Source organism: Fistularia commersonii, chromosome 17 (assembly GCF_037954325.1).
Source record: "Fistularia commersonii isolate RoL2024-O1a breed Wild chromosome 17, RoL_Fcom_v1.0, whole genome shotgun sequence".
In the NCBI taxonomy this organism is placed as follows: Eukaryota; Metazoa; Chordata; class Actinopteri; order Syngnathiformes; family Fistulariidae; genus Fistularia; species Fistularia commersonii.
The window spans coordinates 8385072-8402500 of record NC_141300.1 but is presented as its reverse complement, the minus strand read 5'-3'; the positions used below and the strand labels follow the sequence as shown (position 1 = coordinate 8402500).

General features: G+C 42.4%; 2 protein-coding genes across 2 annotated transcripts; one reads left to right on the top strand and one right to left on the bottom strand.

Moving 5' to 3' along the window:
* The first annotated feature begins 3725 nt into the window (after positions 1-3725).
* Positions 3726-5778, top strand: LOC147224945 (protein BTG3-like). The gene is made up of 5 exons (XM_086163673.1): positions 3726-3898; positions 3992-4129; positions 4285-4417; positions 4750-4816; positions 5480-5778. Exons 1-5 carry the CDS (start codon positions 3726-3728, stop codon positions 5776-5778), a joined length of 810 nt encoding a protein of 269 aa, XP_086019799.1.
* A 903-nt stretch (positions 5779-6681) lies between these two features.
* Positions 6682-17071, bottom strand: klhdc4 (kelch domain containing 4). The gene is made up of 13 exons (XM_086163829.1): positions 16840-17071; positions 16487-16578; positions 16333-16411; positions 15590-15688; positions 14562-14698; positions 14315-14407; positions 13470-13632; positions 13297-13375; positions 13008-13216; positions 10694-10925; positions 10403-10591; positions 10192-10314; positions 6682-9030 (listed from the first exon to the last, which is right to left on the bottom strand). Exons 1-13 carry the CDS (start codon positions 16936-16938, stop codon positions 8858-8860), a joined length of 1767 nt encoding a protein of 588 aa, XP_086019955.1. The 5' UTR covers positions 16939-17071; the 3' UTR covers positions 6682-8857.
* Between the last annotated feature and the right edge of the window lie 358 nt (positions 17072-17429).

The following is a 17429-nucleotide window of genomic DNA, read 5'->3' as shown; positions in this document are numbered from 1 at the left end:
CAACAGCCCCAAAACCCCAGGTGCAGGATAAGTGGTAAAGATAATGAATGAATGAAATGCATGTGAAGATCGTTTCGCCAAAGGCAAAGCAAGCGTGTCTATGTCAAAAGCAAGAGGTAGTAACGCATTAAAACTGTGCATCACTGCAGCATTTTGGAGGTGGAATCCAGATGGCCTGTCATAAGTGAAAGCAGAGGCAGCTGTTTGAATGTCTCTATATCAATTAAGAGAAAAAGGGAAATGTTTTTGCACTGACCTTTTTACATCACAGTGTTTGGATTTTCATGTTTCCCTTGAAATGCTGAGCTATAACATCTGTTGTGTAAAAACCTCACTCTGGAGTTTCCCCATTAAAACACAAGAGATTTTTCCTCACATTTTTTGAGTCACAGCACGAAATATGGTGAATCAGCTTACGGGACCGACACCGAGGATCAAGGCTCACTCGGCCCAATGAAACTGAAGTTTACTGAATGAGTGGAAAGTGGCAGAGGAGGGTCTCTTACCTCCTCTCAGTAAGAAAACAATACATTTGAAAACAAATGTTAAAAGCAAAAGAGTTTAAATGTTACAGCTCTGGCAACACAGTGTGGGAAAAAAAAAACCTGCAAAGAAATAACTGATGCTATTCTCTTGAGCGTGCATCTGAATTCTTACTGAAACCTTTTGAAAGCTTCCATTTTGCTTTAAACACTATTAAAAAGTTTAAACAATTCACAAACAGCTATAATCAGGAAGTGACTAATGGTATCACAGACTTGGGCAAACTACAGCCTGCGGGCCATATGTGGCCCACTGGGCTTTTACTGCTGGCCCACCGAACATGAAATTCTACTATTCTACTATAATATGCCAAGAAACTGTTGTTTTTAAAGAATACTATATCAGCCTTCATACTGCCACGAACTATGCTAACTATGCTAATGAGCAGTCAATGCAAGAACATGCAGCTATGGCTAGGAGGTTAACAGATAATTTACAGCATTGATCCCCAAACTATGGCCCGAGGGCCGGATACGGCCCGCCTCCACATTTTGCCCGGCCCCTGCACAATACCAGAGACGCATTATGATTTTTTTTTATTCATTCTGGCCACGTAATCGTGACTTGTACATGCATGGAACGTAACATTCTATTCCACACTTCTGCAGTCTGTGCCTTTTCTGAAACCCCTCCCTCGAAAAAAACATTCCTGGACACACTCCTATCAAATAACACATAATGACGGGGAAAAGATTAGGTTAGAGAAAAATAGATTCAGAATGCAGGGTATTTAACCTGCAGTGGACAAATGATTATTTATTTATCTATTTATTCATTTATTTATTTACTGATTTTTTTTTCCTGTCAGGATCCCAGAAAGTGTAATTTTTTGGTTATGTGTGGCTTTCTTGAAAACAATAAATGTGATCGTCACACTTTTTGTTACAAACTGGCCCTCCGTCAGAGAAGGGTAAAGTTATTTGGCCCTCGCAGGAAAAAGTTTGGGGACCCCTGATTTACAGACTCGACAAAAAATGTTCCTCCTATTTTGTCCTTCTATTTTCCTGCCCTTACTGTTGTTACAGTAGACAGCTTCTCTGTACAGTTTAGTGAACATGTGACAGTTTGTTAGGTTAACCCCCCAGTTGTGCACTAAGATGACGGGATAACTCACCGTCAGAATCGACGATGGCACGCCAAACATAACATGACATCATGAGCCATGGAGCACTCGGAGAGTGACGCGGAGGGGGAGCTGGAGCAGAGGTCAGGGTCAGACGGCTCAGTGAATCACACGCAGAACTCACTTTTAATTAATTTGCACAAGACGGCGGGGGAAGATTCCCAGATGAGGAGACGTCGTCCGAAGGAAGAAAGTCAATGAGCCGGCTGGAAAAAACCTGCAGGCGGGAGAGACAGCGATCTCATTCGACTCCTTTCTTTCACACCCCTGCTTCTCTTTTCTCTGCCCTTTCTCAGCACCTTGCTAACTGAAATCCATGCTATTTCTATCCGTCGCCCTCCCCGGCATCCTGCTCGACTCTGTGATGACCGGACCATTAGAGTTTGACTATATCCTGTTCTTCACAAAGCTCAAACGCATCTGAGTATTCCAGCCGCCTGTTCATTGAAAGAATGAGGACTTCAGATCGGGATGAGGAGATACGGTCAGCCTCAATGAGGCTAACTCCGATAATGTTAGATACCCACAGGGTTTCGGTGGATATCAGTTAATCTAATTTAACGCCTTCTTAACGCCACTTTAGACAAATTTCACGCCAATGTCAAACTACTGATACGGTTATTTATAACAATGTCAATCAGTTCCATCTGGAATAGATTTCGCACAGTGGCTAATATGTACGTATGACCTTCTGAGTGACACTGGAACTAAAAAAGCACATGGATTTAACTTTGTGCATTATTAGAGCGTATTTTAGTTTGTTTCATGTTTGCTCCAACTCCGTCTCAGTGTTTTTCAGTTTAAGTCATTTGTCCTTCTATCTTGTACCTCAGAGTATTTAACTTGGTGATCATTTGATCCATGTGTGAACGGCCTGCGTTGTTTTCAACAAGTTCATCAGCATCCTGAAGGCTGCCGCACACCTCTGTCAACACCGCCGTTTCTTTCTCAGTGCTTCCGGCTCACCCTTCAATGCCATTTTTTTAATACCAAACATCCTCCTCTCCTTTGAGTTCCACCGATATTTTAACCAGCCTTGGAACAGTCCTTCAACCAACCGCTTTTGCTAAAAATACCCAATTTTTCCCAAAACAACACCACCCTCCGTCCTTTTGCCATACTCACCATTAAGTGTTGTAACTTCAAACAATAACTAATAGAAGGGTTTCATTTTTACAATCAAAATAATTAAATGTTTATATAGCCTCATCAAAATAACAAATAACAATGTATTTTCCCCCGTCGGGTGTATTTCATTTTTAAAGCTTCTACACATTGAATATTATGCTTTTTTTTTTTTTTTTTCAAAATCTGCTTTTAATACTTTTTAATGGCCTGAAGAAACCCTGCTCATTCTAGTACATCAAGCAGAAGTTCAAGTCACTCATTCTATTCTCATCTTCTGCATCGCTTTGCATTCTGTGCCCGCCAGCAGTCTTTATGGAATACTTGGAAATACTCCTCCTCCTCCTATTCTATTCTCAAGGATCTTTTCTTCCTGCCACGTGCCTACACAGCACAAATGCATGTTTTTAATTGCATCAATCAGAGGGGCTTCACGCTGTGATGTCTCATAAGGCTTTTTGTGAGGGAGGATCCTGCGTGCCCCTGCACTGGGGAGGGGTTAAGTTGAGATGCCACATAGTATAGATGGAAGGTGGGGGGTGACGCCACTGTGAAAGAACACAGAACTTCTTTTTCACCAAAGTGTGTTTGTCTACGAGCAGTGTTCAGCAGGAACATCGCTGCTGTTGGACAGAGCTGTGAAGTGTGCCGCGTGAGCGAAAGCCACGAGGTCACGCAGAGGAAGCTGTTATGTCACATGTTGAAAATTGCATCGGGTCCTGTAAATGGAGGAGAGCGCAGGAGCCCGAGGCCGGAAACCAGGGCTGAATTCTGGACCATCATTAAAAAAAAAGGACCAAAAAAAAAAAATCCACCCTCATCCCCTCTCCATTCCCAGCACTCCAAACCAGAAAAGCGCTGTGTGAAAAAGAAATGCTCGCTGGCTTTATTTAACTCCCGGGGAACTCTGAATGTGATTAATCACCTAGGGAGGATGAGGAGAGAAATCGCAGCAGTGGTATTCTTTCTGAAGCTGCTCGTGGTAACAAAAAATAAACTGGAATCGCGCAGGGTTGAGCAGTTTGCCGAGAGGCTGGCCGTCGCCCTGCAGGAGAAGTTTGTGGGGCACTGGTACCCTGACAACCCCAGCAAAGGGCAGGCCTACAGGTAGATGCTGGAATGTGGATGTACAAAAGGAAAAGGTGCACATTCTTTCAATTATATTTAACTATCCTGGATTAACAAATGTGTGATTTGCAGGTGCATTCGACTGAACAGGTTCAACCAAGAGGATCCGGAGCTGCTCCAAGCCTGTCGAGAGAGCGGGGTTGCATACTGTGACCTGGGCCTGCCCTTGGAGCTCACCTTGTGGGTGGACCCCGGGGAGGTGTGTTGCAGGTGAGTAACCTTGAACATTCATGCACTGTTCACGCACAGCACTCTGATTAAGTCTAATTGCATTTAAAATCTTAATTTCTGGAGAAAATCCCACATGCCTCTAAATAAACCTTTTCAGCCACTGAGCATAAAAAGGTGGAGTGTTTCCCTTTTAGGTATGGGGAGAGCAATCCTTGTTTCTCAGTGGCCAGTTTCTCTTGTGACCTTAAGGAGGACAAAGACATTGTAAAGATGGTGACCGGCGCCGTGGAGAGGCTGATGTCGGACCACCGCTCGGCTCTTCTTCTGGTGAGGGATATTTTCCCCTCTCTGTCCCCAGAAAATGGTGATGACTGAGTCTTACCGTTTCACGGGAGAGCTAAAGGTACTAGAATGGCTCTCCTGTGAGGAAACGTTGCGGGTGTTTGCACTGAAGGGGGGTGGGGGGGCAGAGGATGGGAGGGGCACTGCGGTTCAGTAGCTGGTTCTCTCGCTTCACAAAAGGTCCCCGGTTCGATTCCAGCGAGGTTCTATCTGCGAGTTCTCATGGAACCTGCACAGATGTGCCATTTCCTCCCGCAGTATAAGAGGCATGAATGAGTGAGTGGTTGTATGTCTCTGTGTGGCCCTTTGATCAACAGGTGTCCAACACGAGGTCAACCCCGGCTCTTGCCCGAAGTCGGCGGGTATTTGGCTGCGGAGCCCTCCGTGAGGCTCTGCAGGATAAGTGGTATCAAGTATGAATATTAATGTTTCAAGCAACAACACAGGTTTAAGAAGCGCTTGCACAGGTGTCCAGTCTGACAGCAGACAAGATCCACTCGCCATTTTCTCCAAACACAGCAGATAGGAAGAAACAGTTGTTTACAGAACGTCAATAACAGGCCCTGCAGTTCATCTAGACAGCAGTAAAGAGTATATTGCTCCCTCCAGAAGGATGAGGATGTAAACAATGTTGTAAAATGAGACGCTTAACCTGAACCTATGATGTAAGAGAACAGCGGGAAAGTCACTGTGGAGTCAGTTCAAAAACCCGAGACTTAAAAAACACTCAGCGGCGACCCAGAGCGCCCGTAATCACACCTGACCTGTTGACGGATCAGTCATTACGACGTGAAAATCTAATCGTAAGTGATTAAACATTAACATTCAGCAATATTCTGGCAAGGACATTCTCCAGGAGCATCCTCAGCAGCCGAGATGGATGAGGAACAGACTCCCGACTGTTATGAGTTGCCTGCAAGTGGTGACAGCAAACTCACTGCGATAAAAACACCAACTGCACAAGACCCGCGTCTCAATCTGCTACAGCAGATGGTGTAGTCAGGATCATCCGAGGAAGGGAAATGTCCTGACGCTCTTTGAATACAGGGTCTTTAGAGGAGAAGCAGTGCGGGATGATAGGATATACCGCTTATGGAAGGCGGGAGTCTACCCTAAGAAACACTAGTGCGAGGGGGGTCTACACAGGACACAAAGGCACTGAGGGGACTTTAATACAGGCCCACAGTGCCCTCTTCTGGCCCGATGTCCCAGAAGCTCTCATCTATGATGGGAAACTGCTCAAGCTGCCAAGAGCAACGTGCCTCAAACCCAAAAGAATTCTCATCAAATCTCAGATAGGCTGTGGGAAACGGTTGCATCCAGTCTTTGCACTCGGATGGGCTTAGCCCATGCAGTGGTTGTCGAGTACTAAAATTGGTATTTTGAACGGTAAAGAATGTATTGTTCCGCCGCAGGCTCGCTCGGAAGAAAGCAGGAGTGTTAGTTGCAAAGCATGGAGAACCAAGGAAACTTATCTCTGACGATGCCCCACAGTGCTGTTCAGAGGAGCTCAAACCTTTTCACAGATTAATGGGATTTTAAGTTTGACCTCGTTACCAAAAAGGATTGAGTTAGGAATGCCTAGTTAATTCATTTTGACTCGTATAAGCCAAAATTACAAAAATAGAACTGTAGGCTTTACATTTTCTGGGCTTGTCGCCCCTAAAACACTCAGAACAAGTAGGTCAAATATAAGTCTGAGCCAAAAGACCAGTCGCAGTTGCCAAACATTTAGTGCAGTTCGGTAGAACCCTGTCACACCTGGCTCTGCAGGAACACATGGACACGCCAGTCAACAAGCAATTACGTCACTGAAACATCGAAATGAAAGAAAACTTATACAGATTACGCTTCCTAAAACTCACATAGCTAAACAGTACTTTGTTGACCTCCAGCCTCTGCCTATGCATCTGGAAAGACTGAAGGGACAGCTAATCTACGTTTAGAAAAAAAGTTTCCCTTTTCACAACATTTAATTATAATAAACAGAACCAGAGATAGTCAAATGTTTGCATAGTGTTACAGTGGACTGTCTCATCCCGTACATATATTATTTTTTTCATTTGCGTGCTGATGTGTTATAACATACAGGTTTGAATGAATTCATATTTCCTTAATCATCCCACAGTGCAGGGAAATGGGACTGCGATGAAATTGGTAAATATACATATACTTTTTATCTATTTAATTCTCATTTGCTTCAGAAAACGGAGATGACGTAGATATGCTAACACAGACACATACAGGTTTGTGTACAGAATAGGACTGCGGTGAAATTTGTATAGATACATATTCTTTTCATTTTATTTTTTCTCATTTGCCTTAGAAAAGGGGAGATGACACAGCTGTGCATGCGTTATGACATACAGGTTTTTGTGTGCAGGAAAATGGGACTGCACATGAAATGTATTTACATTCATATATTCATTTTTTCTTATTTCAAATTTATCTCTCATTCTGTTGCCTATACTTTGGGTGACACACACACACAGTAGTTTTCATCATAGCCTTGTAAGTGAATCCGTGAATCTAAGTCTTAGAAATATTACCAAACCTGAAAAGCTACCTCTACGAAGAAGTAAGAACCAAGCCAAGTTGTAATTGTCCATGTGATTTCTGCAATTCGTTGCAGCTCTGCAGCCCCTCAAATAACTAGTTACTTATGGAGAAAAAAGAAATTGTTCCCAAGTTAATATAAAAAGGCAAAGATCTGTGAACAGAGGCAGAAAGCTTCATTCTCATCCATCTTTTCTCTTCTATTATTCATCAGCCTTTTCACATCCCTCATCCATGATGCTGATAGAGGATTAAATAGGTCAGCAACAAAAAGGCTGAGGCTCATAGTGAATGATGGCTTCCCTGACACACCATGCAACCCTTTCTCCTTCCTTGTCCCTGCCACTGCTGTCTCATCCAGCCCTTCTGAAGTCCTCTCTCTCATTTCACTATTTTAGAGCCATGCCATTCTTCAGCTAAGCAATGTGCCAATACATCTTGGGCTAAACCTGTGGCGTGGATGTAAAACTTTGACAGCCAACAAATTAGTGCTGAAGCTCAGAGGATTCAACTTCGGTTAAAGGTTGCCATGGCAATGCTGATTGTTTGGTCTGACTTAAACTGCACAAAAATTCAGCTGACAGTGCAGCCTCCAAACATCCATTGTTGAGCACTGTGACTTATTTGGTCCGTGTTACAACACACGGGTGAAAATAGATATAAACATTTTTAGTTTGAAATTTGTGGGGAAAACACAAGAAGCAACAAACATTTGCCATGCATGTTCCATCTCTTAGGTCCTGGTTTCTCTTTCTGGGAAGCCTTTAGAAGAGAGCGCCAAACATCTCACGGAGGCCATTTAAGTACAAAGTAAGGACGTTCCTTTCAACACTTGCAATGTTGAAATGTTCAAACTGACTGTAGTTCCCCCCGATAAGCCACAAGGAAAGTGAGGCTGAAGGATCAGCAATGCTGCCCAGGATGGGAGACATCAGGCTTCATTCAAGCCTCCTTCAGGGTGAAACTTAGCAAAGGAAGGGCCTATATTTGATCCGAGACAGTGATAGACAGTTCTGACCAAGATGCTGATTCCCGTTGAATCTCTATCGCAGACATTTTGTTTAAAATTAAACAATAATAAAATGCAAGTAATTGAGCCAGTCAAAAATAAAATTAAAATGAGCCTTATAAACATTTAGTCCTAACAGTTCTTTCTGTGTGGTGATTGTTTTTATTACTTAATCCAGAAGAAAAAGCATGCATATGAAAACAAGTGGATACTGAACTTAAATTGAGATTTTACGAATCCAAAATATCCATGTTAAAATGTAATGCCTACCAAACACTGCAGCAGTATTTGTGCATGTAGTTTGACATTATGTTGCTAGAATCCACATAAATAAAATGGCAGTAATCACTGGATTTTTGGAATACATAAAAAACATGTATAACTGGTAATACTGGTTATTACCTGGAACCTCGTGGCATCCCAGATATAATGTGCACAATCTCTGTTCAAATCTTTGTTGTTCACCACTTCAATGAGACATAAAAAGGGTTTATTTTACAAATAAATTCTTAATAATACAGAGACTTCATAATTTTTGTCAAAGGTCAATTCAGAAGATAAACAAACGTCCATAAGAGTACACACAAAGCAACATGTTTGTATGTACAAGGCAGTCTTAGTTTTCATAAAAAAATTTTAAAAAAAGCCAAATTTAATTTATAGTGAGCGCTGCTTTGTAAATTAAATGAATCTAGGAGATCCTCTTAAAATTGCATTATGGTTCACGTGATGGTACAGTAATGGAAAATATATATTCAAATTTCACTGAAATAACCCTAAATTTACCAGTTTGCAAACGCCGTATAAAACAACCCTTGACAAAACATGTTCTTCACACTCGAAAAAGGATGACCTTCTCACTACTGGTCTTTATAGAAGAGCTTAGCCATGGCCGAGGCCACCTTGGCAACTTTTTTGTCCTTAGCCTCCACGCCCATATTAGCCCGTGCCAGTCCCATCCAGTACTTCTCAGTTCGGGCCTGGTAGTCTGACACTGTCTCCCCATCCTGCACGGCTGGATGCTCGTCTTCGTCTGGAGTTGAACAGGTTGGAATTTAGAGAAAAAAAATTCTGGCAACTACATGCATCCAACTGATTCCTTTATTGCTGACTCTTGACAGGTGGCACTGTAAAATGTAGCGGGCTAATGCTTTTGAGTTTATTATCGGTCATTTTTTTAAAAACACTGCATGTTGATTTAAACACAAATAACAATCCACGACGCAACAGAGGTGATATTCCAGTATGAAAAAAACCCTACATTAAAAAAATGTGTGGAACAGTTTAAAAAGTAAGATTCTGGGTTTACAGAATTTTTATTGTTTGTTGGTTGTTTTTTTAGGTAGAGTTCAATAAGCAAGTTCCCTCTCTTCCCTCTGTTCATAACGAACTAAATGTGAAATCACAAGGCTATTGAATTCAAAGCAAACACCACTTTACTGGCAAAAGTCTCAGTGCAGTGATTTAACATTGAATCTCCAGTGGCAGAGGGCTCACAATTTCCGAGGAGTTTTTAAACGACCGTAGCAGGTGAAAGTGCTTCCAGAGCCACCGCACTATGATGCTGATCTATAGATCACATGTGTTCCTCTTTATCTCATGACGAACAGGATGGTAAGGACACAATGTTGAAAAGGCTTGTTTTCTAACTGGAGTTTGGATCCGATCATTCTTTCTCCGGACTCGAATCGAGACACGGACATGCTCTGTTTGGTAAAAACAGCCAACATTACATTGCTGCTCTATAAGCCAGGGAACCCCTGCAAAAGAGCTCTTTGGTCTCAGTGGGACTAATCTTGTTCAGTGAAGCCCAAATACAAAACGGAGGCTGATATAGAATCAAATTGAATGGATCAGGACCAATTGATAAAGTCCTGAGTGAAAGCAAATGGACACATCCTGTTAGTTCTGAGGATTTAATGGCATTAAAAGTCAGATGGATGAACCAAGCTTATCTGAGCATATCTGTAATAATCGAATAGAAGCTTGTAATCGACAGGGCTACTTCAATTTGGCCTGTAAAATTGCCTGCTCAAGACAAAATTAACTGCTACTGTGAACACATCTAGGTTCTACGAGAGATTAGAACTGTTCTTGAAGCTTTGTATTATGTTTTCAGTGATCAGTACAGATTATGGGTTTGTAGCTCATTATTTATCAAAGGGAGGGGAGAAAAGGCAGAGGGAACCCTTACCCTCCTCATCCTCGCTCTCTTCATCAGACTCCTCCTCTGCTCCTGCTGTTCCTGTCGCCGCCCCCTCTTCCTCTTCCTCTTCGTCTTCCTCTGACTCCGACTCTTCCAGCCACTCTTGTGTCTCTGTGGAGGAAACAACAGTGAATCCATTTTAAAACGCCCCTCTCTCCCGTCTCTCCGAGGTCCCTGAACTCATCTCAGGCAGACTCACTTGGATCCATTTCGACTAAAACTTCCCACCGGTCCATTTTGTGGAGGTCAAGGGAGTAAAAGTCATTCAAGGTGAACTGGCGGTTGCCCATCTCGAACATTCCTCCGTACAAAAAGAGCTTGCCCTGGCGTACTGTTGCCATGGCGCTTGACCTCGGGCACGGCTCCACTGAGGGAGCTGATGCTGAATCTGTGATGGGGAAAAGTGTGTAGAGCAGACAAATGAACACCCAAACATCAGTGATTATGGAACAAGAAGTGGAGCAATGTTCAGTTTCATTCGACTCCTTGCCATCGTCGTCATCGTCTTCTTCTTCCTCCTCCTCCTCCTCCTCTTCTGCCTCCTTAGCTCCAGGGATCACTTCCTTGATGGTCATCACTGTGCCGTCCTCAGTGACGATCTCCTTGATCACCTCGGTGGGTCCTTGAGGAGTAGCCACCTTCTCCTCTCCCGTGGCCCCATCAACCTCCCCCACCTCGGCCTTCTTCCCCCTCCGGCGTTTCTTCTTCTCCAGTTTGTTACCCTGGAAACAAATCACAATCAGAGGAATCAGACATGATCAGACATGATTATTATCATCATTCACGATTCAAAGTCTTTATTGTCATATGTAGAGTCTGGAAACGTGTTTCCCTGCACAATGAAATTCATTATTTGCTGTCTGCAGTGCATCCAGTATTGGTAAATAATAATAAACATACTTTGGTAACCCAGTGTAATAGTCCAGAGAAATGCAAACAGTGCAGGAAAATATAAACCATGTAAGAAATGTTAACTGTATTGGTAAGATGTGCAAGTTAAAGTTCAGTGCAGCTTTGAGGGTGCAACTCACAAAGTGTAGGTGCAGGTTTTAGGCAAATAGGTAAAACAGTTCAGTGACAAGAACAGTTGAGTGCAGCGCTGGCTATGCTGGATGCCATGTGCAAAATAGCAGAATTGTCCTGATGTACTACATGGTATTTGATTCCTATCAGTTGTTCAGGAGTCCTATACCAGTTGAGTAGAACAAGCTCTTTAGTCGTGTCGTTCTCCATTTCAAACTCCTGTACCTCCGGCTGGAGGGTAGGAGTGTGAAAAGTCCGTGTCTTGGTGTGGGCCTTGGCGATGACGGTAGATGTTCTTTGGAGAACGCTATGGGGTCGAGTGATCTTCTCCGCAGTCTTCGTTGCTGCAGTGATCGGCTGTCCAACGATGCTTCCGTACCATGTGGCGATGCAGCTGGTTAAGAAGCTCTCAACAATGCAGCTTTAGAAGTTGCCGAGCATCCTGGGCGACAAGCCAAACCTCCACAGCCCTCAGAAAGTACAGCCGCTGTCAAGCCCTATAAACAGTTTGCGTGGTGTTAAGGAGCCAGGTGAGGTCCTAACCGATGTGGACACCCAAGTATTTGAAATTGCTCACCCTCTCAGCCTCAAGACCTCGGATGAACAATGGCTGATCAGGATTTCTCATGTCGACTATCATCCCCTTCATCTTGCCTGTGCCAAGTTCTCAACACCAATTAACCAACCTCAGACCCAATTACTGTATTTTTATGCACTATGAGGCACATCTAAAAGCCTTTAATTTTCTCAAAAACTGCCAGTGCACCTTATAATCCAATGCGCCTTATATATGGGTAAATATTGGTTAATTATGGCTACCGTAGTCAGGGGGCGTTGCCGAAGTAGCAGTGGTAAAAACAGTAAAGGGGAATTCCAGTCCCACACCACTTGTGTGTGTTTTAAGACCCCAAAATGGCACCTTTCAAGAGACACGCTTACAACGCAGAGTTCAAACTCAAGGCAATCAGTCACACAGTAGAACATGGGAATAGAGCAGGAGCAAGAGAATTCAACATTAATGAATTAATGGTATGGAAGTGGAGGAAGCAACAGGACGATCTGTGCCAAGTAAAGAAGACTACACAGAGTTTCCGAGGAAACAAAGTGAGATGGCCGAGTTGGAGGACAAACTCAAACAATGGGTTGTTGAACAGAGAGCAGTGAGTAGAAGCGTCTCTACAGTCACTATTCGAATGAAGGCAGCAGCACCAGCTAGCAACATGAACATCAATGAATTAAGAGGCGGTCCTTCTTGGTGCTTTTACTTTAAAAGTTTTGAACTGTGACAAATGGAATTGGAAATACATTGTTTGCAAAGAAGGTGACCAAATACAGGTAAGGGCTACTGGTTACCACAGTACCGTATTGTGAGTGCATTAACTTGTTTGGGAGTGAAAGGAGGTGTCAGAACATTGGTTTGTATTCTTGACTGACTGACTTATCTGACTGTTTTGTTGGCATTCCCTTTACCGCAGCTTCATCTAGTGGATGCATTACACAACCCCATTGATGAGAAAAGTACTACGGATACCACAGAGGTACAGTAATACCTAGACCTACCAGTTGAAGTCGTTCCATGACCAAGCTCATAACTCAAACATTTTTTACATAAGAAAAATGTACTTCACAATGTATTTTATTTTTTACTAAAGGAAAGTTTTATATCTACTAAAGGAATGTGCCATTGAACTAAGTCAAAGAGACTTTTTCCATCTCAATGTTGAATTTTTTCAAACTTTTCTTAAAGTATGTAAAAAGTGCACAGGTAAAGTAGGTCTCACCCTGAGCTGGCCGGGGAACCAGCGGTTCTTCACGGTGTCGTAAAGGTACAGGTCATTGTAGAAGTCACCTTCAAGCGTCTCCTCCTCCTCTTCATCACAAACCCCACCAAACAACACGGCGCGCCCCGCCAGGCCAACAGCCATGGAGAACCCAGATCGAGGAGGCGGCTTGTTGCCCGAGGGGTTCAGCCGTGACCACGACCACTTCTCTAGCCAGGAAAGACACGTGTGTCAAAAAAACATGACAAAATTGTTTGCTTAACTTATGCGCAGCGTCTTTTTGCCATACCTTGTCCATCTGTACCCTCTCGCTTGAGAAGAAACATGTCAGAGTGGACTGTTCCCTTCTCCACGTCCTTTTTGACTCTCTACACACACGCACGCACACACACACACAGGCATCCATTAGGCGGGATCACATTTAAGAGAGCATGTCCGTAAACACATACACACACTACTCACCACTTTAGAGTATCCTCCATAGATGATTACTCCCGAGCCATCAGGCAAGGAGGTCATCTGACAGGCAGATCGCGGTGCAGGGGCGGAGCCTGATGGAGAGAGGCGTGACCAGGAGAAGGTGTCCAGGGAGAAGGCGTAGATGTCATTGTAGTAGATAAAATCCCTGTAGATTAGGGCATAGCAGGGGTTATAAACGTGACATATGATGGTTCGGTCATGTACAGAGGAGGGATAGTGAATATAATGGCAGACGGATGCTGGAATTGAAACTGCCAAGCGGGAGGTCTCGAGGAAGACCTAAGAGAAGATTATGGACGTAGTGAGAGAGGATATGAAGGTAGTTGGTGTGAGAGAGAAGGATACAGAGAGTAAGGTTAGATGGAGAAGGTTGATTCGCTGTGGCAACCCCTGAAGGGAAAAGCCGAAAGGAGAAGAAGATAATTGTGACATATGAGCTGGGGTTTCCAGCTCAAAACCTGGTCATGGGGTACTGCAAAATTGAGGCCTAAGGTCAAATGTGAGTTGTGTCACTACCTATATAACATACATGTAGCCCTCAAGCAGCAACTTTTAGTGTTTGCATTCAGCCTAGGATCAAATAAATTGTTGTTGTGGTTAAGGCAAAAAGAACATTTTTCGAAAAGTTAAGGGACAGACAGTCCCCACTCACCCGAGAAACTTTATGTAGATATAAAAAAAGCAAAGCCTATTAAGTTACAGTGACTACATTTGTCGAAAATATGAACGATATTGCATGCATTCAAAGTGAATACAACTTTTCTCTGTTCTTTATCAGTTTGGCTTTGCTTTCAGATAATATTGTTGGACAGCATGAATCTGGCTACCTGGTGCTCTCATGGAAACCTCCAAACACAAGGAGTTGTCTCTTGCAGAGCACCATCCTGTGGCCACTGCGGCCGGACGGACCACCAGTTGCCCTGGAAAAACACACACACACACACAGCAAAAAGGAATATATTATCATTTGAATCACCTAAATATATATGCGCATCAACGCATATTACACATGGTAATCTATTGGGTGGTATGACAATGACAGGAACATTTAACCCTTTTCTTCTGTGCACGTACTTGATATTCTCCCAAGCATTTGTCGTGAGATGCAGTACCCAAAGGTCCTTGTAGTGGTAGAACTGTTCTCCATTAGGTGAAGCAAACTCACCCCCGAACACCCATAGCTGGCCTCCACTTTGGGGAACTATTACTGCCTGAGTGGAGGGAGGGGGTAATGTGTAGAGGTAATGGAGAGAGAGAGAGAGAGAGGTTGCATGACCTAGAGTCTAACCCCTTGCAGTGGATGTAAAAACTGGCTAACAAATTGCCAACTTCACATAAATGCCATGTTTTAGTAAGTATAACGGTGATGCTATTACCAGTGTTATGCTACACAAAAGAGGTGGGACACAGGGTGGAGTTTTACCTGTGAGTCTGCACCATGCTATCCAAACTCCACATCACTAATGTATTATTACTGTATTATGCTGAAAGAGGTCTAAGATGCTCAAACTTTTTGCACAGCATTTGGTTTACACTTATCATAACGGTCCGATTCAGCCAAGTTCTTGCCAGATAACCGGGTCACGTCTTAGATGTTGCAAAAATACTGCTGAGAGTATGAACACTTTTAAGTTTAGTGGCAGGTTTTAATATTTGTATAGTGTGTAATGTGGATTTGCGTAAAACAACTAAATTTGAGTAATAAAAATAATGGATGAATCATTTACAGCAATGAAGACCTTTGTTCAATTATAATACTATTCATAATAAAGATGAAGGAATTTGCACCTTGTGATACAATCAAATACAACCAACCGATACCCACCGAATTTATCCAACCATTTGCAGGTCACCATGATTCACCATGATTCCACTGATTTTTGCAGTTGCTAACCTTGCTTGACGCTAACTAGTATTCAAATGGTGTTTTTTTTTCCCCCAAAACCTCACATTTCTAAGGATCATTTTACCAAACTGAAATTACTACCAAATTAACTTCTTATCCTAAAAAAAGGAGCTGAATGATCTGCAGGCGTGTTTGGATTTGAACTGAAATGTTTGTAGAGTAGGACAACTCAAATGTGGACGGGTGCGACGAGTACCTGGTGCGAGCATCGCGGGGGAGGAGGTTTGGGGATCTCAGATTTAGTCCAGCAATTTTTCTTGATGTTGTAGAGAAACAGATCGTTGTACAAGTATGTCTGCAAAAACAAAGAGAAGACATTAGGCTTATTCAGCATCATCTCCTGACACATTTATAAGACTTAGGGGAAATATTACAAATTTCAACAGGTTTAGATCGAGCAATTCATTAGTGTCAGGAAAAGATACTTGCTAGACTTGTTAAATCACTGATGCATACAAGATTAATAGTGTTGACACATTGAGCCATAGTGTCAAAGGTGTGAAAAGTAAAATAAAAACAACAGCAAATTATTGGACCCCACCAGGCAAAAAGAATTTTATGATGTTGGAGTTCATAATGGAAGAAAAAAAATAAAAGGAGAAAAAGGTTATGGGCCACTAGCATCGCTCCTTTATCTTGCATTTGGTGACACTTGTAAGAGAACTTACGTTGAAAAATGACAGAATGAACAAGGGACCAGGTTTATGAAACCTTCATTCAATTGAACATTTACGACTTGAATGGCCATCAAGACACACTTATTTTAACTGATAAAACATGTTCAGGACTGAAGGAAAAGCCAAGGCTGTTGCAAAAATAGTATAAATAACCAACTAATTAAATAACTGAAGATAGATAGAGATATACCGGTATATGAGGTTCCACTAAATGCAAATGGAACTCTGTGAGGACCCATTGTATTATCATGTTTTTGACTACCTTCTTTCCATTGAAAAATTCTCCTCCAAACAAGATGAGTTCATCTTTCTCAGGATGAGCCGAAAGGGATGCACTCAATCTGAAAAAAGCAAAGGGAGACAATAAATACAGTTTTACATCTCACAGCAGAGAAGATGGAGACGTGCTCAGTCACCTTGGTGATGGGGGAGGACACGGCGTCTCCACAACCTGAGTCTTCTTGGCATCCAGACTCTGAAATTCAGCTATTAGGGCCTCCAAATCCTCCTGAGTGTGAAAAGGGACAGCTAGGAATAAAACACTTACCGTAAGTTTGTACGAGTATAAGTATGGTTTAAAGATATATATATTAATGTTAATGTGAGTTCCTTTAGTTTGCAATTGTGCACGCGTATAAGGCCTTAGCACACATGTCGTGATAAATTATAATTTCATATGAGATTCAACTACGACAGCTGTCACTTTTTAATGTTTGCATGATCATAAAATTAAAGTTAACATGTTTCTCAGGAGCAGGTTTAGCCTCACCTCTTCCCGTTTGGACCTCTTTGAAACCTTCTTCTCCATTTTGGCAGCGGTCTTTTCAGCTCCTTTCACCTTCTTTTCATTTTTAGCCTTTTTACCCATGTCTACTTACCGGTGTCCTTGTTCTTTTATATGTGTATGTGTAGTTGTATCTGGTATTTAAATAAAATCACTGACAACTGCAAAGCCAAACAAACATCCCACATGGTTACGCCACAGCGTTTCCTTCGGGAACTACTTCCACTAAAGACTTGTTGAATAGTGATCAAATTTAACAGCGCCACCTAGCGTCTCGGAGTACACTTTTACAGAGATAATGTGTAAACTTGTTTGGTTTTCCCAAATCCATCTGCTTGTTAGCTTTTAAAACATTTAGTAATGAAAGTAATCAATGAATAAAACGATTTTAAAATTATATGTGACAGTTTTCACGCAATATAAATCATTCAGCAGGCACCACAATAATCACTACGCTGTAGTGTGTGTGTGTATGTATGTATGTATGTCTATATGTGTGTATGTATGTATGTATGCATGCGTATATGCAAATATATATATTTTTTTTTCATAAGTTGTCAGCAGGATATAATAGA

What these genes read in the sequence shown, in the direction of transcription:
- LOC147224945 (XM_086163673.1), top strand. Translation starts at nt 3,726, where the DNA reads ATGAGGAGAGAAATCGCAGCAGTGGTATTCTTTCTGAAGCTGCTCGTG. An exon ending in AGCAAAGGGCAGGCCTACAG is followed by an intron (nt 3,899 to 3,991) that starts GTAGATGCTGGA and finishes TGTGATTTGCAG; the next exon opens with GTGCATTCGACTGAACAGGT. An exon ending in CCCGGGGAGGTGTGTTGCAG is followed by an intron (nt 4,130 to 4,284) that starts GTGAGTAACCTT and finishes TTTCCCTTTTAG; the next exon opens with GTATGGGGAGAGCAATCCTT.
- klhdc4 (XM_086163829.1), bottom strand. Translation starts at nt 16,938, where the DNA reads ATGGGTAAAAAGGCTAAAAATGAAAAGAAGGTGAAAGGAGCTGAAAAG. An exon ending in TTTAGTCGAAATGGATCCAA is followed by an intron (nt 10,315 to 10,402) that starts GTGAGTCTGCCT and finishes TTTCCTCCACAG; the next exon opens with AGACACAAGAGTGGCTGGAA. An exon ending in AGAGAGCGAGGATGAGGAGG is followed by an intron (nt 9,031 to 10,191) that starts GTAAGGGTTCCC and finishes GTTCAACTCCAG; the next exon opens with ACGAAGACGAGCATCCAGCC.